This window comes from Erithacus rubecula (assembly GCF_903797595.1).
Source record: "Erithacus rubecula genome assembly, chromosome: 10".
Lineage (NCBI taxonomy): Eukaryota > Metazoa > Chordata > Aves > Passeriformes > Muscicapidae > Erithacus > Erithacus rubecula.
Window position 1 is genome coordinate 10,032,453 of NC_136662.1, and position 27,177 is coordinate 10,059,629.

At 38.0% G+C, this 27,177-nt stretch overlaps 1 protein-coding gene across 1 annotated transcript in view; it reads left to right on the plus strand.

Annotated features, from left to right (window-relative positions):
* The window catches only part of DPYD (dihydropyrimidine dehydrogenase), a 320,908-nt gene that overhangs the window by 226,852 nt on the left and 66,879 nt on the right, over positions 1-27,177 (plus strand). Inside the window, exons 17-18 of the mRNA XM_079314282.1 lie at positions 7,623-7,743; positions 8,615-8,734. Of these exons, the coding sequence (XP_079170408.1) occupies positions 7,623-7,743; positions 8,615-8,734 (241 nt within the window). The remainder of the gene's footprint in view (positions 1-7,622; positions 7,744-8,614; positions 8,735-27,177) is intronic.

Here is a 27,177-nt window from a genome sequence, read left to right on the forward strand (position 1 = left end):
TGTTTTTTACTTCTCTGTACTGGTCATTTAAAAATCTGCAGCTCATTTTTGACCTTGTCCACTGAGGGATTTTCAGTCCTGAGCTCCATCACTATCTCAGAAGGGATGTGGGAGTGCCGTGCTGCCAGTGAAGTGCCCAAAGAGAATCTCCCACACAGCACTTTGATAAATGTATCCTTGGGTTCGGATGCTGACCTGTGTTAAAATGGGCAGCTTTTAGATGAGATATGTGAAAACCCATTGCAGTGGGTTCTTTTTGTTTGGCTTATTTTTGTGTGTTTTTTGATGTATGTTAAGCATCATTCGTTTGTGCAGCTCCGGTAGAGTGCTACGATAACAAACATTGTAAAAAGTTAATTTTCCATTTTTTTAAATAAATTGAGGCAGCCAAAGATTATTTTTCTTGTGCTTTTAATGTCTTTTAAAGGTTATAATTGAAGAGTGAATGTAGGGTGGAATAGTTGTTGTGATACTGAGGGAGAGTAAGAAAAAAAAGGGAGAAAGGGATCTGCTAAAATTAAAAAATTACTGAAATTCTGATTCTATGGAAACCCTTTAAGTGTCTTTTAAGGTTTATTATATGCTTTTATTTTTCTATGTACACGAATTTATTCTTTCAATTTTTCAAAGTACTCTGAGAAGAGCCTTCCTTTGAGAAGCAGGAGCCCCAGTCTCTTGTTGGCTTTTCTCAACACCCACTGTTATCTCCTTTAGTAGAGACAGGGTCTCAGAGTTGTGACTTCTCTGTTCAGCCATGACCAAAACCTGGACCTAATCCAGAGTGACTTGATTTAGCCCAGTGACACATTGGTATCACTGGAAGAAAAGGAGAATCTCAATTAGGCTCCCCTGAGTGGAACTTGTGGTGACAGATCTGAAGGAGCAGCTGATGAAATTTTGACACCTTGCTTGCAGCTTTATTTTAAATTAATAAAGTCCAAATGTCTAGGAATGGAGCTGGGTGACAGGAGTTTTTTAGTTCTTATAACTTACCACAGGAAAAAGAAAGTTCAGTCAGGTCTCTCAGTTCTCACTTAGATTTTTACTTTGGCAAAAACATCTATGAATTGGGAGTCATTACTCTCTGTAAGGCTTATTTTTCACCCCATTAAATTTAAAGATAAAAATATAGTCTTTATATGGTCTTGAATGTTAATGTTTTTGCCTAATTGATAAGTCTATAACCAAAGAATGTAGTCTGTGGAAATGAATGTGAATTTTCCAAGCTATGCTTCTACATCTTTATATGCAGTATTTTGTAAGCAAAAATGTGCTTGTTTCACTAGTAGGGCATGCTTAGTTATAAAAGTCATATGATATCTTTTCAGTTTAAAAATATTACAGTTTTTGTTCAAATTATAAAGAGAACATTTTTTAAAAACAACATAAAATGTCTTCATTTACTCAGTAGACTTATTTCAAAAGACTTTTTTAAAGAAAGGAGCATTTTAAATTGTGTAAGAGAGTAGAAAATAAGTATGTCCTTGAATTAAATCAGTGAACAATAGTCACAATGCACATTGTTGCTATGGTAGTTTAGTTAAATGGTATCTATGTGGAATTTGCTTAATTTTTCTCATCTGAATCTCTGATCTTTTAGAAATGCTTCCAAAAACCCCACCTCTAAAATATCTTTTCACATTGAAAAGACCTCTTGTTTCAAAGTGCAGCTAATTAATAAAAGCTGTAGGCTTAAGTGGGATAAAACATTTTTATTGTCCTAGAACAAAATATGAAATTATTCATGTTTGGATGTTTTGAATTTTTATCCTGAATGGGATTTTTCTGTACCATTTTGTAGAAGATATTTGATGAGATTTTGAATTCGGGGGTTTGTTGGTTTTTTTTATTTGGCTAAACTAGCACACTTTGGATCTTATGCCAAAAAGCAATACAGTATTGACTGGGGAAAAGCCATGAATTCTATCATTATCTCTAAAAGTTTATTGTGTGGCATTGGTTTCACATCACATCACATCATGGATTCTTGCTGGAGGGATATAAGCTCTCAACCAGCAGCTACATTTTTGTGAAGCTGACCAGGCTAACCCAAAGCCTCTGATGTAATTTAGGCCAGTTTTTTTTAATTTTTCCTAATATATATAGATAGCTTCACATACAACTGTGAAAGCTGCTATTCCTGCCTTAGGTTAAACTGCTTCATTTCTTTCTTTTTGACAGCTGCGGTCAATAGATGTTGACCAAAAGCTGTCAAATTTCCTGAGAAATGAGGAAGAATTTTTTACTCCTGATGAGAAGTGGAGAGTTATTCATCTTCTATCCTGGGAAATTCTTCCCTTCTTTTGACAGGCTTTAAACAAATTGTTAGTTCTAATTAAGTTTGAAATGGGACAGATGCACACCCTAAACTGCTCCTTTCTAGGATGTGAGAAGCTGTAAAATTAACCATGAGGTTCTGCAGTGGTGACTCTTGCTATGGTGATTGATTGTAATTCTGAATTTAGGTACTGTGGAAATTTGTGTGGGTTTAGAGACAGTTTTATGAAGACAATGTTGGGCCTCATAGGAGGAAGGAGAAGAGATAGCTGTGTAAAGGATAAACAGTAAAATACACGTACATATGTGAAGTCAGGATTTTGTCTGAGAAAGGTTGGATTTTCAGTCTTTCCAGTACTGTGTGAGTCCTTGTCATGTTCTTAGTGAAACAGATCTACCACCATTATTTAGGGACAGCCTGAAGATTGCAAGATATTGTCCATTTTCTGTAGTACTAATTAGATAAAATCAACTAATGTGCTCTGCTGAGTGTTAATCTTCCTTATGAAGTTCTTGGGGAAAATTCTGAACAGGTTTGGTTGGGTTTTTTTATGACATCTTTCAGACTGCTATTTGTATTCTTTCTATATATATGCACACATGTACATGTACATGCACTCACACACATGCTTCCCAAGGAGTGTTACATAGTTAACAAACACATTTGTTACCCTCAAGGAGTTGTAATTCTACCTTCTGCACAATTCAAATGTTCTGAAAATCTATTTAAATCCAAGTATTAAAAATATTTCTGTTGTTATGTGTAAAGTATCTCGTGGTTTAAGGTAGTCCAGAGAATCAAGTGCAGTTTTCTGCCAGACAAACCTTTTCAAGTCCTCACACAAACGATTTTAGCAGAACTGGGCACCAAAGCAAGGTGAGTTGTGGGAGGTGCACCTCAGGCTATCTGACTCTCCTCTCTCCATTCATTGAACAGGTATAATTGTAATTCTCTGCCTCAGAGAGGTGTTCTGAAAACAGTGTAAAGATTGTGCAGTAACAGGATAGTGCAAAAATGAGGGCCCTGAAAGAACACTGAAAATAGGTCACAATAAAAATTTCCAAAAATCTGCAGCCAGACATTTCTGTGGTAATCTCATCATGGTTTTGTTTCTTTCCATGAAACACAAGAGGAGGTGACCTACTCTGTGCACAGCATTTTCACACTGCTTTTTAAGCATGCAGGATGTATCTGCCTTGGGGGTGATAGGACAGGGGATTCATCTCATTACTGATGCCAAATTCAATCAGTAGACAACTTGCTGCTTTAATTTCTGAGGACTTATACTCATAGTTATGGTTGTAGTTAAGCTTATCATGTGATCATTTAGAAAAAAAAAGGTGAATAGTTGTTTTTCCTCTGGTATATCTACCCATTGGCAATGAGTAGTTAGGATTAAAAGCTTCATCTAGCCCAAGGCTATAATGAATATTCAGGAAAAATGATTCTGTACTGTTGCTTAGGGAAGTAAAAAGACAACCCCTGTAACATTCAAATCCCCTGTGCCTTTGGAATAAACAAGCATTATTTGATTAACAGGAAGACAGAAGACACGCTGATGTACAGCTTATACCAAAAGAGACTTTATATGGAATTAAATTACCAACAGATTCTTTTAGGTACAGTGCATGAATCAATATTATGTTTTAGCCAATGATAATTTCACCAAGCTTTTATTTAGATGGGGTTTGTTTAAAAAACTTTAAATTCAGAAGATAAACAAAGTGTGCTGGCAATGGATGTTACAGTCCATTGGAGCGTTTGTTCATTCTTCTGGATTGACACACACTGCAAAATTATGCTACACATTCTGTTACAATCACACTGTATTATTATTAATGAGAGAACCAACAAACCCAGTTATGTGTTATGGAAGAAGGTAATTTTTAGTAACATGGCAGACTCTGAACCAAAAACAGTACAATCCTCTACTAAATTAAGCAGAATAATGTAATATTTAGTTCATATTGTTGGTTTTGTGAATACAAATGCCCAGCTGTTTTTCCAGCCAGTAAGATTTTACATATCAAACCTTTTAGAAAATATTTCTTGACTAGGCTTCATCAACCACTTTATCAATGATAAAAGCTGCAGGCATTTTCATAAACTTAGAGGGGGTGAAGAAAGAGATTTGTGTTGTATTAGCACTGACAGGATGTTTTATAATGTGACTTACAGGCCTTAAGATTCATTCTTTCACAAGTTACATGCTCATACTTGAATCCTTTTATAAATCCAAGAAAAAATTGGAAAAAGCAATTTGTGAACTAAGGCCTGTCTTTCTGAAATACAAGTAGGTGGGAGGTCCTTAATCAGTCAAATTATTTTGGCAAAATGAAGCCTGTACATAACCTCTTCAAAACTAGGTTTTGGTATCATGCTACTCACTTTGCTAAATTTGTGCCTGAATTTAAAACTTTGCCGAATGGGACAAATTAATATTCTCAGAAATCTGAAGTTTTGAGCTGCATTTCTTTAGTCAATGATTGCATTTAGAAGTGAAATCTCTATTTCTAATCACTTTAGTGTTTCTCAAAACTGTGTTCTTGTGTGACCTCTGCAAATTGGTCTTAGTCTAAAGGTGAGCAAGTTTCTATGAAGACGTTGTGCATATCCAGGGAGCTTCCCATGGATTATAAAAAGGTAGTTTATTAATTTCCTATGAAAATTTTCTGTCCATTGACATAAATTCTTCTGATTTCAGCCATCTGATTGCTTAGAGTGCATTTTTCCAAGTCCTTAGTGCAAATATAGTAGGGAATTACAAAATTTATAAATTAACAAATAACTTCTCTTAATGATCTAAAGAAAATCTGAGCTGAAATGAAACCAGGTAAGGTTATTATTCCTCTTTGCAAAAACATTAGTTTTCTGCAGAGCACAAAAGCTCTGGTATTGTCAGGCAGTGACTCCATGGCAGAAATCCCTCTGGCAGGAGGGAGGAGAGGAGGAGGAGGAGGGTGGAAGGATGGATCATTGGGATGTTCCAGCACAGCTCCATTGTGGGACTCACACTGTCAAGGGAAGCAGTGGGATACATCCCATGTGTGCAGCTTTTGGGTGTGGCACAAGGGTAAATGGCATCTTTTAAAGTTAGACAGCTTTATCTTCATACAAGATTTATTTATTTATTGTGCAAATTAATTGGATAAAACATAATGGGGGAAAAAAACCTTCAGAAATACCTATTTCAGTTCAGAGTTGACAAATTTAATGGAAATTCTGATATTTTTTTTTTTTTGTATAAAATTAGTCACGTTTCCAATTTCTATCAGTAACTGTCTCACTATGCACAAAGCATTATTTTAACTTTTGTTTCATTTTTTCAAAGTTCACTCACAAACATTCTTTTTTTTCCCCCTGGAATATTAAGTGGATGAAAGATATTACCTCCTTGAATTTTTGAGTTATTTTCCTATTAATTTATCTGTGATTTTATGGATTCCAAAAATGGGCAATTTTCCAAGGTTGATACAAATGAGCCTTTCAAAAGGGCTTTTTCTAATCATGTGCTGTACAATCAGATATTTAAACTGTTCACTAGCAGGAGAAATTGAAGACCATCCCATTGCATTAATTGCATTAATCTTGGTGCTTGAGAAGTAGAACTGATTGAAAATAAAGATCTTTACTTACTTTCAGAGAAAAAAAACCCAACAATTATTGTTTATAATGAAAGACAAACTAGTTATATTGTCTTAGGTAGGATGAAAACTGGTCTTTACAAAAGACATCTCCCAAGAAGTTATTCAATGTGGATTAAAATAATTATATATTTTAAGGCATTAGTGTGTTGGAATAAGAATTTTTATGGCAGCGCTATAAGCACATCGAATAATGAGTTATGTGGTGCCAACATCCTGAGCATTATCACAAGGACTTCTAAGGAGAAGAATTAACATAAAGGATATACAATTCATGTCTTCTAGAGGGTCTCTCATTTCTGCATTGGGCCTCAAGGAAATTCAGAACAGAAATGAAAGTCAAAGCTGCAAGTACCTTCACAGTGCCGGTGCAGCGTTTCATACATATTTCATGGCAGCTGCATGGGAGGGAAATCACCCTTTTTATTGGGATGCCAGAGCTGAGTCCTAGGATTTTACTATTCATGTCAAGCACTGTGTACTTTCTAGGAACACAGCCTGTAGGGGTTTTGTTTGTATTTACCCATTGGTGTAAAAAGGAAAAACAACAGTGGGATATTTCCTGTGTGTTCACTAGTCTGGCAACCTTGGTGTCACCTGGATTGTTTTAAATTAAATTTCATTTAGTTTCATTCCATTCTCAGTTAATACATTCCAAAGCAACTTTCTGAATTTTTGCCATATCCAAATGGGAGAAGATTATTCACTTATGACAAATTTAATTATCCAAGCTAGTGATAAAGACTTAGTAAATGTAAATAATTGCAGCAGTACCAATTAGCCTACCCATAGGTAATACTTGTGCTCAATCTTGTAATGGCACCATTCAATTTTTAACCAGAATATGCACCACATTCCACAGTGCATCAGTATTGCAAATTTTAAGGCATTAGTTGTAGAGCATTATGAATTGTCCACAGAAAAATGAAACAAGAGTTACATTGAACAAGACCCTTGGTATGTGCCTGATGCAGGTGTTGGTTCCACTGTGCTGTCCTCAGTGGGAAGGGTAGTTGATTACTGTCTACATGAGATGTATTCCATAAGAGAAGGCAATGACTGGAAATCAGGAAGAGCCAACATTTGAAGATTTCAATTTCTGGCTTTAACAGAGAAGATTTTGATCTTTCATTTACACTAGGGCCATCCCAAGATATTCTCAGAGCTCAAAAATGCTGAATTGCATTCTGATAGCCCTGCAACCTCGATTCATTCTTGTTCTGATCAAGGTATAATCAGACAATGCTTCAGGTTCACATTATTTTATAGGATACTGCTTGTTTTTAATGTACCTTACATAGAGTGAGTCATTAAAACTGGAAAATACTGCTTGTTTATAATGTACATTACATAGAGTGAGTCATTAAAACTGGAAAGTAGTTTTTAAAAAAAATAGGTAAAATAGTCTCTGTCATCCAAAATGGTATTTTCCTCCCTCTGGGAAGGGAATATTTTGTGATATCTCTGTCTTCTGGAAAAAAAAAAAAAAAAGTTTTTTTCACAGACTAACCTTTCTGTAGTGGATTTGCAGTTTGATGTGTCTGAAATAAGTTAACTAATGAGTTGTTGTTCAGTTCTGATGTGCAATTTCACACAATTGCAGCATAGCCACTTACAGCAAAGTTTTCTATTTCCTTAATATACCTTTTGTTCATATTACTTTTAATTATGTTCCATATTTATCTGGCCTATTTGAACAGGATCCAGAGCTGGTACGGAACATCTGTCGCTGGGTTAGACAAGCTGTTCACATTCCTTTTTTTGCCAAACTGACCCCAAATGTCACTGATATTGTGAAAATTGCAATGGCTGCACAGGAAGGTGAGTGACTCCAGTGCACAAGTTGTGCAGATTTACTAATTTGCCGCATGGGGTGAGATAGGAACATTGCTGGAATAATAGAGAACAGAAACTAAAATGATTTTTTTTTTTTTTAATGTGTTTGGGATAAGCACAGTGGTCAAAGGTTTCCTAATTTTGTTCATGTATCTAGAATAGAGCAATATTTGAAGAGAACCATATTAGACTGTTAACAATAAATTGTATAGTGTTTCCTTGCACAATCTTACTCCTGTCATATTTATGTTTACCATACCACTGTAAATCGCCCTATTCCTATGTTTAGTAGTGAAAATTATGTGTGTGTTCTCAGAAAACAAAAATACACTTCTTGAAGGTATATATATTTTTTTCTTTAGAGTTTAAAGTACAACATGGCAGCAAATAAGTTTGGAGGTAGGTGCATTAATCCATCATTTAGAACCATGATAATTGTTTCTTTGTCACATTGCTTCTTTTCTCTTGCTGCACAGAAGCTTGGAGGAGGTGGCCACAGTTTTGGGGTCCCTTCAGGTGCTGAACAGCTGCTGTAGCAGGTTCTGTCCCCCACAGCTGAAGGGCAGAGATCTGCCTGTCAGCCCCCACATTTCCACATGCTGTCTTAGAGCCCTTACAGCTCTTTCAGCTGATGCAGCCTGCCTTGAAGCCAGTGCTAAATTTATTAGCCCAGGATCAGTCATAAGGACCTTTCTATGCATCATCCCCTTGCAGTTTTGTTGCTTTTGCTCTCCAGCTGTTTATTTGAATTCCTAGTTATTTCAGATTTCACAGGTGTTTTTCGTTATTTTGTATTTTATCCTCTCTTGTTCTTATACACGATTTAACAAAAAGCAACTGACCTTTCCTTTCACAGGTGGCGCAGATGGTGTTACAGCCACCAACACTGTGTCAGGACTGATGGGACTGAAAGCAGACAGCACACCTTGGCCAGCAGTTGGTCGAGGGCTGAGGACCACATATGGTGGCATGTCAGGTAGGTGTTGCCCTTTTTGATGCATGGTACTTCCTTGGAGGCTTTCAAAACATCAGGAGGTCCTTGTAGTGGGCTGGAATATCATGTCTGCAGTCGCACCGAGTCCTTAAAGCTCACTGCTGGTCAATGTTTCTAAGTCATGACAGATGGAACAGATTAAGTGTGAAGGCTCTTGGGTTGCCCTTTCCTTAATGGTAAAGCACTGCATCAGAATACTGTGATAGGGTCACTGGAGAGGGAAGGAAATCTCTTCCCTCGTGACCCTCGCTTTTCCTCAAATTTTTCATCCTGTCACAATTGTCAGGCCCCACGTTAGACAGAGGCTAATGAAAGGGCATCGCAGGGGGAAATATCAACAATCCAAATGCAGTGTATGTTTCATAGCCCAGTCTCCAGCCTTCCTCCCTCCTTCCCACTAAGTGCACCTTTTCCAGAGAGGTTACTTCCTCCTCCTCCCACAGTGGTAAAAATGATAGACAGTATTAGGCAAATATATGCATATTTTTGTAGCCTAGTTCTGAAGATATACAAGAATATCTTGTGTAGCCTGTATTTTCAAGTCCTGCTTCACAGTTTAATTTTCAAACCAGCTGCAAAACTTTTACACTCCAGTTCAGTGCCGGTGCACACTAATGTATAAATCTATTGACCCTGTGAACTCTGTTGCTGTGACAACACAAACTTGGCCCTGCAAAGACAATACTGTGAGTTTCTTGGCTTTACTGGTATGGAGATTAGTCTCCTTGGTGATAGAGGGAGCAGTAAATATACATAAAAGAAGTAATAGCATCCTCCCAGTTGAGTCAAATGTTATTCTATTGGACCCATCTACAACCTCACCCCAAAAATGTAATCAGAGGAGACCAGACAGGCAAAAATATGCTTTATTTTATGTGGCTGGTGTTATCCTTAGAGAGCCATAGGAAATGTAGCAAAAGATGACTTTTAAACAAACTTTAATTCAGATGAGTGTGTTCAGCGGCAAATTGCGTTATTGCCTTAGATAACTACATAGAATTTGGAATTTTTTAGAGAATGCTGAAAAGTAAGAAAGTGATAACAATCAGAAAAAATCATTATGCCTATCACATAATGGTTTCACAGTGACAGTCCAATAAGATGTTATATTTTAATATTATGCAAAATGGGAGGAAGAGGGGAACAAGAAAAGAACAGCTCCAGCCCATTTCAATTTCTCTAGCCTGCCATGTTGACAGGAAAAGAATAAAGGAGGTCACAGTGGTGCTGTGCATTAAAAATTAATAAAAGAACTATTGCAGTAGTATTTTATATAAGTAACACCATTCACATTTTCTCATTTAAGTTGCAATTTCTGAATATTCCTTCCTACCATAATTTTGCCTGATAAAAATCTATAAAATGGCTGCATTGTGAGAAGTGTGTCTATGTCACAAATTTGAAACACATATGTAGTGTAAATTACAATGGTACCTGCATGCCCAGCTGTAAGTGAGGATGTACCAGCACTTCTGTGGTTTATAATACTAAAAGGAACTGAGGGAAAGTTCTTTCTTTATTTTATTTATATATAGATGCATATGTGTACAAGTATAATTTTTTTTTTCCTGCAGTTTTTTTACGTAAAAAAGGGGGGAGAGAAAATTTTAGGATGCACCATTACCTATAATGCAAATCTGCTTATTTAAAAAGTATTTCAAATACTGGAAGTGCTGTCAATTTATTGTTTTGAAAGGGTCATCACTGGGTCCCAGTCCCACAACTCCTTGCACAGTAGAAAGCCATGGAGCCAATAAAGTCAATAGCTCAGCAGCATGTTGCAATGCTTCCTGCTCAGTGGTATGGCAGTATACAGATTCCCAAAAGCAGGAAAGCAGTTTCAGATCAGGAGAGCTCTCATGCTTGCAGGAGGACAGGAGCTGGGAGAGTGTGTCATCTTGTCAGAGCAAGGGGCAGGGTGGCCACAGTTGTGTTCTGGCTGTGCCACAGCGCAGACGTGTGGCCTGCAGCCAGGCACTTGACCTTTCTGTGCTCCATTTCTCCTGTCTGAGGAATGGCAGGAACACCACTTACATGCCTACAGGCTGGCTGGGAAGTGCTCTGTGGTCCTGGCATGAAAGTGGCTCTGCAGCACAACGTTTTGGGTTTCTATTTTGATGTGCGTAAATTTGTTTGGTTTTATTATCTGATAGAGTCAGTACGTTTTTGCTGTTTTTTTCCAAATAATTCCTCTCAAGAGAGAATTAATTTTTGCAGTGAAAGACAGCACTATTATAGAAGCAATAAGTCTGGTTCATTTTCAGCATGTTTTCCCAAAGCACAGCTGGTTCATTGTTCAGTTGTGCACAAACCTAGGGCAGATACAGCACACAGCCAAGCTGGGTCAGGCTTTCTGGATTCTTCCATGTGCATAGATTGTGGACTAGCAGTGATGCTCACATGGCTCAGAGGTACAGTGAGTGAGGCAGGGGGTCCTGTCCTTCAGGGTGTCCCACTGACAGTGCTGTGTGACCGTGGGTGAGGTGGGGCTGGCCCCAGCCCCAGCCCAAGATGCCCTCAGGTGTCTGAAATGACTCAACACTGGTGACTCTCATCATTGTCCAGCCCCTGTGTCTGTCTGCTGGCCCTGGCAGTGACCAGGTCATGGGACAAGAAGTCAGTCTCTTAAAGGACCAATGTTCTCCAGGAATTTATAAATTCACTGTGTCCACAGTTGGCTAGGGCAGTGCAGGTTGCCCTCTCCAGGTGAGTGACAACTCCCTCCTCTGAGTTTGATGTAAGTTTCCAACAAAGAGCAAATAACAGAGATGTGTTAGTGCCCTGACATCTTGACTGACAGACCTCCCTGTCCTCCAGTGTTCAAATATGTTCTCCTATGTGGCCATGTACTGAAAAATTATTTTCCATATAACATTTCTCCTTGGCCTCTTCATCCCTTCTCTTCCTGTCTGCCTCATGCAGAAGCAGCTGTATGCAGGAGGTTCATTCTTAATTTTTCTAAATGAGAGACTTTGAAACAGGACTTTTTTTTTATAGTTCCTCTTAAATTACTAGATGATAGGTAGTTTCCTATGATTTATCTAACATACACAAAAATAGTAAGAAAAAAAGTTTATTAACATCACTGCCAGATCCTGAGATGTTTTGAGAACAGACTTTTGTCTTTTTTTTTTTTTTTTTAATGGTTTTTTTAGTAATTGTTCGAAGAAGGGAGAGATTTACTGGGATTACTTTGAAACCCCCATTTAGTTTTGAGTTGTCACAGTCAGTGTTTTCTTGTGAGCCAGTGCTCGGGCAGTGACCTTCTAATTTGGTCAGCTGAAAATCACAATGCTGCAAGAGGCATCCCTGTTTCCTCCTTCCTACCCTCCTGTTCTTGGGTGGTTTGACAGGGAGGGATCCCAGTATCCCAGGTGGATGTTTGACTACTAGACTGTAGGATTAGTCTCTCTCTTCTCCACTTCCCTGCAAATATTGAATTATTAATACAAGTGAAACAGCTCTCACAGGATACACACTCATACTAGCACAGCCTGCTGACCTGCACATGAGCCTGACTTGGGAGAGCCAGGTTTAAATCCCAGGTGTCAGCCCAGGTCATAGCTGGGCCCCCTGGATTCCAAGTTTACCCTGTAAATATTGAGCATTGTAAAATATCTCAGGTTTTTATTCTTTTACCTCTATCCTGGTCACGAAAAAAAAAAAAAAAATTTCAGGAAAAATTTCACTTTAATTTTGATATATTTTTGTTTTCTAAAGAAAATTAATTTCCAGTTTGCACTGTGGAGCATCAGATGAGTCCAAAGGCTATGGTAACCCTGCAGATTTTTGTGGCCCTGTTATCTGAGAGGATATTGTGTTTAGAGATTCCCCAGTCTTCATCCACTTTTTAAAATTAATCTATAGGAGCTGCCCATTACTCAAAAAGTGTAGTTGTCCTAATGTAGTCTATAGAAAATATGGTTAAGGAAATCAGCCCTTCTGGTGGAAGAAAAAATACTAAAATTAACATAGCATTTTTCAAGCTGTATAACTGTCATATGTGTTTGCAGCATTAGAGACAGTTTGATTTCCATTAAGAAGCTTTTAGAATGGATCTAGCAGTATTTCAGGTTTGAGAATGTAGAATATATGAGATTTGATCATGAATTCTTCCTATTCATGGGCAGAGTATTTGCAAGGTATTTGTTTATTAAAAAGAGGCTAATGGTGGGGTTGTTATCCTCACAAGGAATAATGACCTCTGGCTCTGAAAGAGATGTTTTAGTTTGTATAAGTATAAATTATTTTAAAAATACTTGTTGTAGCATTTTATAGATACCAGAATAAGTTGCCAGGTTTCTCAGAGAAATGTTAATATGCTGTCAGCAGCTGCATGCTTCTGTAAGATTTTTTTCCTTGAAATGTATTTTAAAATTTAAAAAAAAAAAAAAAGTTTTTTACATGAGCTTTCATACTGTGCTTCCATATTCCAGATGTGTTTTATAAAGCACATCACATTGCAGCACAATGGGATATCTATTGCAGGCAAAATAGAGCAGAGCTTCTGCTCGAATTTCCATGGTTTTTGTTCTTTGTCATCTGTTTGTTTCTTTGTTTTTGTCTGGAAGCCAAATCCTTAGGGGGTAAATTTATAAAACTGTACACTGGACTTAGCAAAAAACTTAGGTTAAAAGCAAATCTCTCTACGGTACTCTCACTGTGTATTCTTTTAATGCTTTGTTTCAGAAGTATTGCAGTATTTTACAGTAGCAGTTCAAATACCTCATGTCTGTGTGCTGTTATTGCTTTGTCCATTTATTATATGCTGTAGTACTTTGGCAATATTTGCACAAATTTATTGTGCAGCATGTGCAGGTACATGTGCTTGTTTTCCAGAAAAAAGATTCAGGAAGCTGTGTGTTATAACTTCATAGCTGCCCACAAGGGATATTAGAAGGAGGATATCTAGGTGGTGGATTCAGTCATTAAATGCAGGAATGTGCAATTATTGGAAACCAGCAGAGACAGTTAATTTTAGTTACTTTTTGAAGTTAGTGGAGCTGTCTGTTTTTACAGAAAAACACTGTCCAAGAGCAATTGTGACATTTAAGGGAATGCTTTTTGGGAGTTATTAAATTAAAATGTATATTGACATTTTTAATAGAGGCATATATTCTAATCTGAAATGTATGAATTATATTGAAAGAGAAAAAGTTGAAGCTATAATAATAAGGGCTGCCTTTTAATTTTAATTCGATGACACATCATTAAAAGAAAAGTGAAAAAACCAACCAAGAGCATTCACTTTACTCATCACAGTTCTGTCAGTGACAGTGCAGTGTGGAATTTGGTCAATAGAAATGAATGAAAGGCTGCCCATCACTAGAAACAAAACAAAATGTATGTATGCATAGGCACTCCTGTTTAGTATAAATATTTACCAAGAGTTAAAGACTATTTACATTAACATATATTTATAAAACAGTGTGGAAAGGGGTGAAAAACAAATATATGCCGTAGTACAATTTTAATTTTGTTTTATTATTCCTGTTCAATGTAGCTCAGCCATTAAAAGCCCTTATTTGCATATATTATGTCAGGATTCACAAAGAGTCCTCTGTTTTCTGTCGTGTCCTTGCAGCAGTCTGATTTCTCTTAGTGTTCTGCCATCACTGGTCTGTGCAGGAGAGATCAGAGCCCTAATAATAGATTTTTGACAGGGAGCTCGCCTGCTACCTGCCCTACACAAATCCTCACTGTTCATGTTTGCTTCATGGCAACAAAGCAGACAGAAGGAAAATGCCAAGTGCTGAGTTTGAGGTACAGCCCTGCCATAGCTTGACATTTCAGCAGAATAGCAGTTTATGAGATGCATAATTTTTCATCTGGGACTCAGCTGCCATTTTCATAGAGGCTTGCAGCTCATCGACTGACTGGAAGTAGGGCAAAGGTTTACAGCATAGATCAAGGTCTACATCCTTCCTATAGCTATTTAAAAATAAGTATTATTCTCTAGATAAGGTCAGAGAACTAAGCATTTTTTCCCTATTTTTAATATTTTCTAGCCAATTTCATTCCCACAAAGAAAACACTTTACACTTTTAGTGCAGGTGCTATTTGTAGTTGATTAAAAACTATCATAATTGATTTCATTCACCAAAAGATTAAATGAGTCCTGGAGAAAGAATGAAGGAGGAGTCATTACACAGAGCATTTGAACAAAGCTCTGTTTTCTCCTCCTCTTACTTTGAAAAAAGCTCATTCTGATCTTGAAATGAGTGAAGAATCTTCACTCCTTAAGTGTAATTGGTTTGTAGTTTATTATTGTTAGAGATTGGATTTAAATTTTCACATTCATGCACATGTACTTGGGAAACAAATGCAGTGTAGGTACATGTAAGTGAGTGTTTAATTTAGAATTACACATCTCTGTGAGCTTCAGTAACAGTTCAGCATGTCAGAGCCTCATATAGAACAATGGTACAGTGCATTGGATTAATTAAAGAAGCCTTGCAGAGAACTGAATTCTCAGTATGTCAAGATTTCAATTTTATGTTAAATATTTTCTAAAGGCCAGACCCTTAAATCTCAGGGGCTGTACCAAGCAGTGAGCTGTGAATTTAACCATAGGCTAACTGCTAATGATAAGGAAAAGAGTCCAAGTTGAGGCAGCTGTAATACAGTCATTGGATTAGGCTATCAATCACTCGGTTCCCTGAGGAACAGGCAAAGACGACAAAACAGTGAAAAGGGAAATTAGGAAGGGAGGGCATGACTGGAATGAGATTCTGCACCAAATGTATCTGTTAGTTGGCTGAATCCCCCAAGCATCAGACAGGAATGTCCAGCATTGCTCCCAGACTAAAAGCCAAGTATTTGTTCCAAAGTCCTAGGAAACCATCAAATCATCATTAACTGTTGCTGTTCTGTGCAGGCTGCTGGAAATGCAATTGGCTGTATTCTCCTGGTTTAATAGCCTGTAATTAGGTTAATCTCTCAACTGCTGCTGTTGAACACTCTGGATTTACTGTTTGTATCATAGCTCATAGAGAATGTGTACAGTTGAAATAATTCATTTCACAGTTGATTGGGGTTTTTAATAAACAGATAATAGTTAAGCTATCGAGTCTTACTCATGGCTACCAATGGCACATGTAAAAAAACCAATTAATATAAAATCTTAAAATTTTCTCAGATCATATGAGAAAAAATTAGAGAAAATCACTGTAGTATAGATTGGGGGAAAGAGCATGGGAAAAGAACATGAAGGTTTATTCTGGGTGCAGGCAGATAAAATGGGAAATCTGTTCATATAATGATTTAGATTAACATGATTAAGTAATGAGTGCTTTTATAGTTAGCATCTTGAAGACACAGTCTGATTAACAAAGAATAGAAATGAATGGAGAGGGTAAAAAAGATGTCAGAGTGTTTCAAAGCAGGTTGGCAGAGCAGGGGCTTTAAACCTGATTACAGTAATGGGTATAGGTGAATGTACCACAGGTAAATTATGCCCTGATAAGGAGGTGTAAGTCAGTCAGGAACAGACATTTTTTCCTTCTGGTAATATCAGCAAGATCAAACCCAGTGGTGGTGACTCTCTCAGCACAAGCTGATTGTCTTTCTGTGTCTGTCAGGTCTGGGGAAGAGGTGTCTTTCTCTTATGGTCACCTCTTCTAATTTTAAGCAAAGAAACACCAAGAAAAAAAAATATCTCTCAGAGTATTTTTGTGTCATGTCTTTTGGAGATTATTGTGTTTAGAACTGAAATATTTCTGTTGTAAGAAGATTGCTATAAATAATTTCAGAAGTCATTTGACTACTTTCAGTATCCTATGAATTATTTATTTGGAAAGTACTTGGCATTTAAGTACCTTTCAGTTTATTCTAGCACAGGAATGAAGATACTATCAAAATTTTCAAATGGACATTAATTAAAATATTAAAAATCAAGAAAAATTGTGGTGAAGTCTACTGCTAGGTTTGTTTGCCATTAAGTCTCAGCAGGTCTCAGTCTTGGTCACTCTCTCCATGGATAGTCGCGATGAAGTCAAAATTTCTTTTGAAATTTCTTTTTTTCTTCAAGATGATGCTTGAATGAGGTCTAGAGGCTGTGATGGCAACCCTCCAGCCTTTCATACAACTGAAAGGCTACTCCTGACTACAAAAGTGTGTCTGAACTGAGAGAGCTGTGTGCCTTGTGCTGTCCCAGTACTGGCTGGAGGAGTCTCTCTGACTGCTGACTTTTCTCTGGTGATCACTGACTTAGAGCTGGGCCAAGCTTTCCTCTCTCAGGGTGCAGGTGATGGCACAGGTGGGATGGCATTCTGTCATTCCAGAAGAAGTGGGCAGGCATGTGGCCATGGGCTGGAGCACAGTTGGTTCCAGGTGGTGGTGCTCAAGTAGGCTTGTAAGTCCACAGAGCTTTGGTGCACTGTATGTATATGATGTATTAAAACCTGCATGCTTGTTATGGGAGTTTAGGGAGCTTCAGTGTAGGAGGCAGAGGAAATACCTGACAAAGGAAACAGGGTCCCAATTCATGTGATTTCATGTTGATGTTACAAGCTCCCTGTTGCTCATCGTGCAGGGCCCATAATTATCCTTCCTGCTGACTTGTTACTCCCTACCTGAATCAACAGCAGGGTTTGTGGTACAGGTGGTACTTAAGAGTGATCAATGGTACAAGTGCCTTCTGTGGAAATTATAAACTGTACCTGTCACTCAGAGCAGAAGCTCTAATTATAATCTCCCCCTCCTCAAAAAAGCCCCAAAACCAAAACAAGATTCTGGTAGAATTTGTAAACAATTCTGAGTAACAATTGTATCAGCAGAGGTTAAACTCCTGACTTTGACCTGGTCTGTTCTGTCTCAAGCATGTTCATTTTTTTCAGTATTACTTTGCATGTTGATTTGCTCTAGCCACCAAGTGGCATATATTGTCTGTAGAGCCCTGTGGAGGGCATATTCTCATGTAAAGAATAAACACATTTGCATTTATGAAAAAAAATGGCATTACATCTACAGATCAAAATATGAGCTAACAAATAATTAGAAAAAAATACTTCTTCTTTAACATTCACTAGCCTGGAATTCCTTCCTGTTCTTCCTTCTGTCTGTGGAACAGCTGTCCTTGCAAAATAGGCTGGCTGACTTCTACCACTGCTGACAAACACCCCAGCTCCTCTATTGTGTGAGTGGCCTTGTGGCCTCAACAGTTTATGCATGTCTGAGGATGTTGAGGCTCTCACCATTCCCACCACCTACAAAGTGCTTGATTGATGTGTTTTAGAAACAGGTCAGAAAGTGTCTTGAAGAGAAGGTTTCACAGTTACATGGAGGTGTGCTTGCTGGGAGTAATCCTGTTGCAGGATATTTTTCAAATCAGATATGGGGTTTAGGAAAAAAACAAATTATCCTTAGAACAAGTTTAAACCCAAGGTGTTGGCTTACACCAGTCACACCATAAGGATGTACTTACCTCACTAGTGCTGCTGTCCTGCTCCTATGTAGCCTTGAAAAGTTCTGCCACTGGTTAGCTATGATTTATTATGAACTCACCAGGGAATACATCTTTATTCACCTAAATCCTGCTAACATTCTGTATTTTTTAGTATCCTGCTTGAATAAGGAATAAATCCTAATGCCAACTTCACACATAAAATACAGAAAACAGAATAGAGCAGATTTCTTTAACTGGATAGATCCTGGGTTTGTATTTCACTGGGCATCACTTCACCCCTAGTGAATGATTGCCAGAAGCATTTATAAATGTATTTCACAACCATCAGAACATTTTTTTTAACCTTTCAAAAGAATGCATCTAATATATAGTAGTCAGCTAGGGAATCTGCATTTTAATGTGCCTTTTTATGCAAGCACCTCATTGTATACAATGAGCTGTATAAATGTCCTGCTGACACCCAGGATATACAAACGTATCCCACAAAATTTTTTAGACAACCTGCCGTAGGAATTCAGTTTTCCAATTTATGATCAATTTGCAGTTTCTGCATTGCTGGGTAATTGAAATTGTCTTTTCTATTAACATGCACCATGTAACCATCTTATATAAAATTCTCTTTAAATCCCAGAAGACACTGGTAGTCAGGGGTTGAGCCACTGTTTTTGGGTTAAGTGAGAGCCAAGGGAGATCTGTTGAGCAGTGTCCCACTGTTTCAGGGTGGGAAAAAGTAGAAGTTTCTTCAGAACCTACTGAAGGTGGGATTTGAAAAATTCAGAATTCCAAGGAGGATCTGGTGGCACTTTACTTTCTCAAGAAATGTTAGGAAAAAGTCTACTATGATTTAGTAGACATTCTGATTTATTGCTATACTTATTTATTGGTATAACAGAGAGGTTGTTTGCAGTTGTATTTTTAAGCTTGGCATTAAAATATCTTCCAATCAGGTAATGTAAGCACTGGTGTTTTTTATGTATTTTAAAAGCCCTAATAGCAGCATTGCAATCCCTCAATGCTGTTTCTCACTTTCTTGTTACAGTAGGTATATGGCACACATCTTCTGGTTTTAAAAGCTCAGAACAAATTTCAGCAATTTAATCTCAGTGTTAGGAAAAGGATCACAGCAGCTGCTATAGTATTTTGTATTTATGCTAGTTTTTGTCAAGATTCATGACATGCTCCCTGGGAGCTAAATATTGACAAGCATGCTCTGGCAAGCAAGATCAAGCTTGGTGAGTTAGCACAGCTCAAGTCTCTGCATTGACACTGTAACCCAAGTCTGGAAACTATTATCCTACACCATTTATTTTGGCTTTATAGGTGATACTGTCCACTTGAATTAGGGATTTCTGCTGTATTTTTAATACTGTAACTGTGGATTCATATTTGATTTAGGACCACAGTACTTGCAAGGTTGGTTATACATCTGTGTTTGATGACATCTTCAGTAGTGCATTGTGTATAGAATCACAAATGACAGCATAAAACCTACATGATTTCAAACCTACAAGCCAGAAGTAAACATTGAGCATAAAATAATTTTAAAATCACATTTATCTTTTAAACTGTAGAACAAACCATGTCCTAAACCTGTGGGTCTATGAAAGCTATTGATCAAAAGTGAAGCTTGGACATGTATTCATTTTGGGAGGTAATTTAGGAGATACATTTTTTTGTGTATTCTGTAGGTAAAGAGAAAAATCCACTTTTTTCCTAATTGTAAGAGCACCATGTTTGTAATGCTTTTAGTTTACTTTCTGAATTTCTGAGTAAAGAACTTAAGCCAATTGGGGCTTCTAGTAAGCTTGGCATATACATTAAATTGATTACCTGATGCATTGTGCAGCATATGGCATTGTACAGCTTTTGTGTGCTTCATAGTATTTTCTTAAATTACCATCATTTGTTTTGATTCCAAAAATGCACTTGTCTTGGATTTCTAGTGCTTTGGACTTAAATGCAGGCTTTTCAGTGCTGAACAGATGTGTTAGATTTTCACACAGAACACTTATGCTTTTGTGAGTGTTCCTCTTTGAGTTTTCCATACACAGTATTATGTCAGTGATAGCTCATGCAAATGGGATATCTTCTTTTTGCTATGTACACTGATTGCCTAAAACAACCCTCAGAATTCCTAAGAATTCTACATGACCAAGAAAAACATGGAAGCAACACAGTTTTGCCCAAAGTGAGTCAAATATGTTTTCTTTTAGGTTAGAGAAAGGCAGGAAGGAAGGAGAAAATATTTTCTTTATGGGTGAGAGCAATGGCCAGCTGCAGTTCTGTATGGTTATGTGAACTCCTGTATTTCCATGCTTGGGGCTGTGGTGAGGATGGGCACAACACTTCATCCATGAAAACACAGAATAAGGTGCTTGGCATTAGTGTGTGATTCACTCCTGAGAGGAGACTGCTTGAGTTGATTTACAGAGCATACTTGCAGCAAGTTATCCTTTAAATTACAAACATTTTCAGAGAAGAGGGTAAGAGAACATTCTGGGACAAGGGGTGAGGGATTTGTGACCAGCAGGGCCAGCTCCTGCCTCTTCTGCTCAGGTGGAATTGCTCTCTTTACACACATTTCCAGGCCTCCCCTTGCAGTCTTTTTATTCTGGGAGATTAAAATATTGCATTTTTGTGTAGCATTTGGGCATCCTCTCCTAGAAGGCAGTGTGTAAGTGCCAGATACTGCTGGTGTGTGTTTAGCAGTAGCAGTGTGTGTTCTGATCAGTATCTTAAAATCAACAAACGCTTTGTGGGCCCCTGGCTTTCTGTTAATTGGCCTTTACTTTGATCACTGAAGGCCAACAAATGCAGTTTAGGAGTTGTGTTGCTACCATTTTTCTTCAGTGGAAGCTGAGGGGATGAGTAAGTACATCAATTAAGTCCCTTACTCACCCTCTGAGCTTCCCTCATTGGATAATTAAAGTGATCTGGCAGAGCAATACACTAAATTCCCTTGCACCCCCTTCTGTTGCTCTGAATACATCAAACAAATGAATATTTAGGCTTATTAATGCTGTTATTTTTTATTAATGCAGAAAGCAGAGTTATGATATGGGTGTATAATTTCTCCTTGAAATCAGCACTGAGTTGTGTGACTGTCACAAGCAGGTCTGATATAACCATGTTTTAATTACCAACCCTCAGTAATATATCCAGAGCTAGTAAAGGCCTCTGCAAATAGGGTTTGGGGTTTTCCTTTATTCCACAAATAGTTTACACAGCATGGACAAGCAATTATTTTGCTTTCCATTACAGCACTTAGTCCTCAGCTTTCAGTACGTTCTCAGCTAAAGAAACTACATGAAATTTCCCATAATTGTTAAGGTTATCAATGAGAACATAAAGAAAACAAAATTTAAAATTGTCATCCATGCACATCTAAGACCTCAACTAAATCCATGGTATAACCTCTGTGTTGGGAGTCTCTTTCATTCATGGAAAACTAAGGGTTGTCCTGTAAATTTAATTTAAAAAAAGAAGTCACAGAATGTTCTGAGTTGGAAGGGACCCTCATGGATCATCGAGTCCAGCTCCTGGCCCTGCCCAGGACACCCCAGGAGTCACCCTGTGCCCAAGGGTATTTTCCAAATGCTTGTGAACTCTGCCAGGCTGGTGCTGTGACCACTGCCCTGGGGAGCTGTTCCAGTGCCCATCCAGCCTCTGGGTGAAGAAACTTTTTTTAATATCTGCCCTAAAAAAATGAAAATTGAAGTGTAAGGAACTAAATATTTAGAAACATATGTACCTAGTTATAAAACCACAATTATAAGAAAGCGTTCTTGTGTAATGAGCTCTACATATCTGTCATACAGTGTTTTAATGTCTACAGTAGTTATTAGCTGAATATTTCCATTCTCTGAGCAACTGCCATTCTTGAAACTGATTGATGTTTATGAATAAAGCACTTTTATTATGTGTTGCCAACTTCTGAGGACCAATCTCACAGTGCCTACAAAGGAGTGATGATACCTGCTCTTTCTGGAACTAATCACATCTGAAGAAAGTGAAAGGCTGAAAAAATTGTGGGTCTTTTCTGAAAAATTTTAATTGCATTGTAGACTATTCTACTACAAAATAGTTGTATTGTTTTATCTGACAAAAGTGACATGGGGGAAAATAATTTTACAAGAAGAGACATGTTTGAATATAGCCAACTAGAACTGTGAAATGGCTTGGCTTGAGGCAGTGAATTTATTTATGAGCTGATGAAACTGTGGTCTTAATTTTTCATTGTCTGGGTGCAAAACAGTCTTGTGATAGGGCATGCTGGCTGCAGAGTCTTCAGTGACCTTTCATTGGTTTGTTTTGGGGGTTTGTGCTCTGTCCATTCCAGCTAACACATCTGCAATTTCAGAGAAGAAAAAGTACAAGAAAAAGAAAAGAGAATGTCCCTCCAAGTGTTTATCTTCTTAAGGCCACACTGTCTTGCTAGGGCCTAGACAATCTCTAATCACGCTTTTAAAGTTTTTCAAAGGAGGAAAGCTGTAAGAAAACATTACAGACAAGTTAGTGATAAATATTGCTCAGAGAGAACTCAAGGTTTGTGGAGGTTTTGTGCATTATTAACATTTCTGCATCCTCATCCTGCCTCTGTCCCTTAGAGACAGATCTATAAAGGCACAGTGCCCTCTGGCTCCAGGAGCCACCAGAAAATGGGAGCAGAGAAAGAAAATGATGCTAGCCAACACTGGCCTGTAATGGAATGTCTGAGTTCAGCTTGTAGCAGTGAGTTCAGCTGCTGACACTAACCAGTGCACCAAGAGGAAGCCCTCAATGGCTGTATTTTTACTTTGGAAACACTCTAAAGCTGTAAGATTGCTGCTCCAAAGACCCATCAGGTTCTGTATTATTAATAAGGCAAGTCTTGAGCTGAAGAATCCCACAATAGCTGTTTTCTGCAGGCAAAGGGAGAACCCAGATGTTCTCTAATTCATAATTTGATCACCAGATTATAGCTGGTCCTGCAAAAATCACGTTCCATCCAGCCCTCAGTATGAACAGCTCTAGGTTTTGCTCTTGATCCCATAAGTCTTTGTCTGCCCAGATGCTTTTGTGTCAGAATCAGAAACAGCAAAGGGAAATTCCCAGAAGCTCCCATGTTTCTTCTTTTTCCAACCCTACCCTGGTAGCAGCAGCCTGCTTCCCAAATCTCTCAGTATGGCCCTTCTTTCCAAATGATGACACAGCCCACCAGCGTACAGACACATGCAGATCCCCATGAGCAGCCAAGGTAGGTAGTTTCCATTTATTGCTGGGAGGAAAAAAAGTGTCAAGTAACTTCCTACTCATCCTATGGCAAGCAGAGTAGGGCTGTGTGCTTCAGCTACCTTAGGTACAGCTATCAGTTCCCCTACTCTTGGTTGTGTGAGTCTTGAGAAATGGGAAGTGTTGAAATAAATGGCTATGATACACACAGTGTTGAAATAAACATTTATTTTAACACATTGTATGTGATGAGCCATTTATTTTAACACTTTTCACTTGAAGTGTTGAAATAACAGGTTTTATCAGGGGACGTGTCATCCACTGTTTTATGTATATGTGAATATGGAAATGCATGCACTGAGTGTGCGTTTATATATATACTCACACAGATTATATGGATATGTAATAATAATAATATGGTAGATGTGTATGTAGACACTAATGCACAGGCAAATACAGTGTTTTCTACACTAATTGAGTCTTGCTTCACAAAAAAAATTGTGTTTGTGACATATTTTTAATATATATCTATGTATCTATAAATAGGTCTAAATATATTGGTACATAAAATTGTTTTTTACTGGGTAACAGCAATTGGATGAGAGATTAAATAGACAATAGACAATAAAATAGATAAACCTCAAAATAGGACAATGTTTAATTTGGGTTATGTCAAGCAAGAAAGAAATAGTTCATCAGAGTTTTCTCATTCTCTAGACCTGGTTTCTTTAGTTTGCCATAGTTTCTGAACTTCTGCTTCCCTTTCCACGATGGACTTCTTAGAAAACTGCTTATTAAACAGCACAAGGTAGGAGTCAGGTTTTGTAAATGACCTGAAAAGTTGTTGTAATGCATTTTTCAGTAATTCTGGCTTTTTAAATACATTGCAGGAACCTCAATTCCCTGCTCAGCAGGCAGTCACGTCTCTCCCAGTGTGTCTCTGCTGGTACTAAATTGCCTTTTTGTGGTGAGAATTGTGGGTGTGCTGCAGCCCTGGCACAGACACGTGGGCACACGTCCTGGTTCCTGCTCCAGGTCATGATGACCCTGGTGCTTGTTATGGAGGTTAAAACCTGCTCAAACAAAGGCAGCACTGACAGAGGCCAGGCTGCCTGTGAACAGCTCTGCAAATAGCCAGAACCATTTCTACCACACTTCAGGTTAAATGTCAGTCTCTGCATTGGAAAAAAAGGGCAGCAAGACCTACCCCATGATAAAGTGAAGTACTCACATCTTTTGAGGGCAGGAATTCGGCAGGAACTCATTTGTCCCTTTGTGATGGCTGCAGTGATCTTGTCTGGTAACTGGACAATATTTTCTAAATGAGCTTTTTGTTGGCTCTCATGCTGGTCTTAGTCACGTGTCCTTTTCCTTGCATTATGTCAGGAGCCTACCCTGGTTTTTAGCACTGTTTTATTACCTTTGCATGCCTGTTGTATCGTTATTTGTTTGACTGATTAGCAGTGGGTAGCAGGCAAGGTTTGTCCTGGCCAGGTTTCAGTGCAGAAGGTTCCAGAATTTCCACTGCAGGACCAGCCGCAGCACTGGGGCAGCTGGCTCAGGCTCCAGGTCATGGTGGGCAGAAAGAGCACTCAAGGCACAGAAAGAGCCCTGAGCCCCCCAGAGAACATGGAAAGCATTCTGGCAGACAATTCCCAGCTCCAAGCAGAAACCACGAGTGAAATAAAATAATGAACGTTTGATGAATTGCAGCAGAAAATGCTTTGCTGGGTTTCATGCTGAAGACCAGAAGTATCGACTTTGAGTGAATCTGTAGTTTTCAGTGAGAGAGTGGCTTTGTTAGGAAATGTTTAACCACTTCTTGCAGCATTCACAAAACAATTTGTATCTGTCCTCTTGGTTTTTCCTACTGAAGTTTGATATGAGGGAAAATTCCCCCAGGTCTCCATGGATAAATAATATTTACAGATAAGAAAAATTTAATTTTTCCCTCTCTCTTTCTCTGATTCTAGCCTTTTTTAATTGAGAGAATTCTCTGATGAGTACTAAACATTTATTGCATGAGAACTCTGGTGATTTTATGAATCTTTAGCTGAAAAAGCATAAATAATTATTTGTATTAATTCAAAAATGGTAAAATTAAATCCTAAAAAGAACACTAATTTTTCTCAGTGATTATGGAAGTTCAAGATTTTTTTTTTCTATTTGACTACAATTTTTTAAAGGAAATATGAAGCAAAATTACTGCCTCTTTTTTCCACTCAGATTGGGTTCAATTCTGTATGTATCAGAAACAGAATCACATCTGAGGTAAGCTTTGAAATTTAGAGGAAGAGCCAATAGTTATCAGAAGAACTATTGACACACACTCAGTGTATCAAGATAGTCACAATATGCTGAAAAAAATCCTGTCAGTGGATATGGTTTCAAAAGACTGCTATAGCAGAGTTAGAAAGAAGTTATTTCAAATCTGCAGAATCATTAACTTTAATCTGAACTCTTGTGACAAAATCCTGAATTCTCTGTAGTCAGCAGAACCTCCTTTGCCATTGACTTGGTAGAGTTGGTGCATTGCCCATCACAAGTTTTGAATGACATGAAACTTGGGGCAGCCATTGGTTTGGAGGGGCAGGCTGACTGATGTGAGATATTCCATAAAAGAACTATCCCCTCAAATTCTCCATTGGTTCATGAATAACTAAAATTCTTGGTTAGAAATAGCCAGAGCCTGAGTAAACAGTACATTATTGTCAGTGATTTTGGCAAATGGCTATTAATGAGCAATAATGGGCTGAATGACTGACCAGGCAGGGGATTAGGTGGGGAGCAGTGAGAAGAGTCATCTCTGGATCTTGAGAGTTGCTGAGCTGTGCAACATCCATCCTGCTATTGCTTTCTGGGAACTTCCTGCATTTTTTAGTGCTCTAAATATTGTGTGTCCCATTTGCAGACTTCATAACAACTGTGGGTAGTATTTCTCTCTAAACACGTCTGCTCATTGGGTTTTCCTCTGCATATAAATGCATTCTCTGGTCATTTTGAAGGATGTGTCTGCTACACTGTTTCATTAAACTGCCACGTTATCAGGTAATTGTTTAAACATAATGCCATAGCACTATCAAAAGGAAAGGTGAACTAATGGCATTTGCAAATGTCAGGGATTATCTTAACACTTTTATTATAGTTTATAAAAAGTAGGTTCGGGGCATTCCATGGCAATTATTTCCACAGAAATTGGTTATTTAAATAAATTGCTAATTATCTGGATATGACAGTACTGAAAACCCTGCTAATGAGTTATTTGATAAGTGTAGCTTATGGTGGCCACCTACAGGTGGCAGAAAGAAAGAACGAGCAGAATAATTGCAGTCAGAAGGAATGTGATGCCAATGCTTTGTGTGCAACCTGCACGTTTCCCTGGACTGTTTGCAAATACCTTTGATTGCCATGTACAATAAGCAGAAAATGTCTTAAAGAATTATGTTTTCTGGGCTTTTTTCCTGATCTCCAGACTTTCATACCTACTTACTTTCTGAAGCATTGGATTGATATCTGCAGTGCCTGGACTTTTCCACACCAATTTCCTTGTATAATGCTTTTCACTCAAGTTTGTTACTGGCTGTCATTGGGTTCTTTTGTCATTAGCATGATTAATTTTAACAGTCTGGGAGATACTGTTTTCTTCAGTCAGTTTTCTTCCAAGAAGGAGTTTATAGAGGGAGGAAAGGTGATGTTTCTTACAGTTTCTAGCAACACAGACTTTAACGATGACTTATTAGCAAAAAATTAGGTATCAGCTGCTGCTTCTGCGTAATATTTAGGCTCAGTGGTTTAAATATCAAATTTG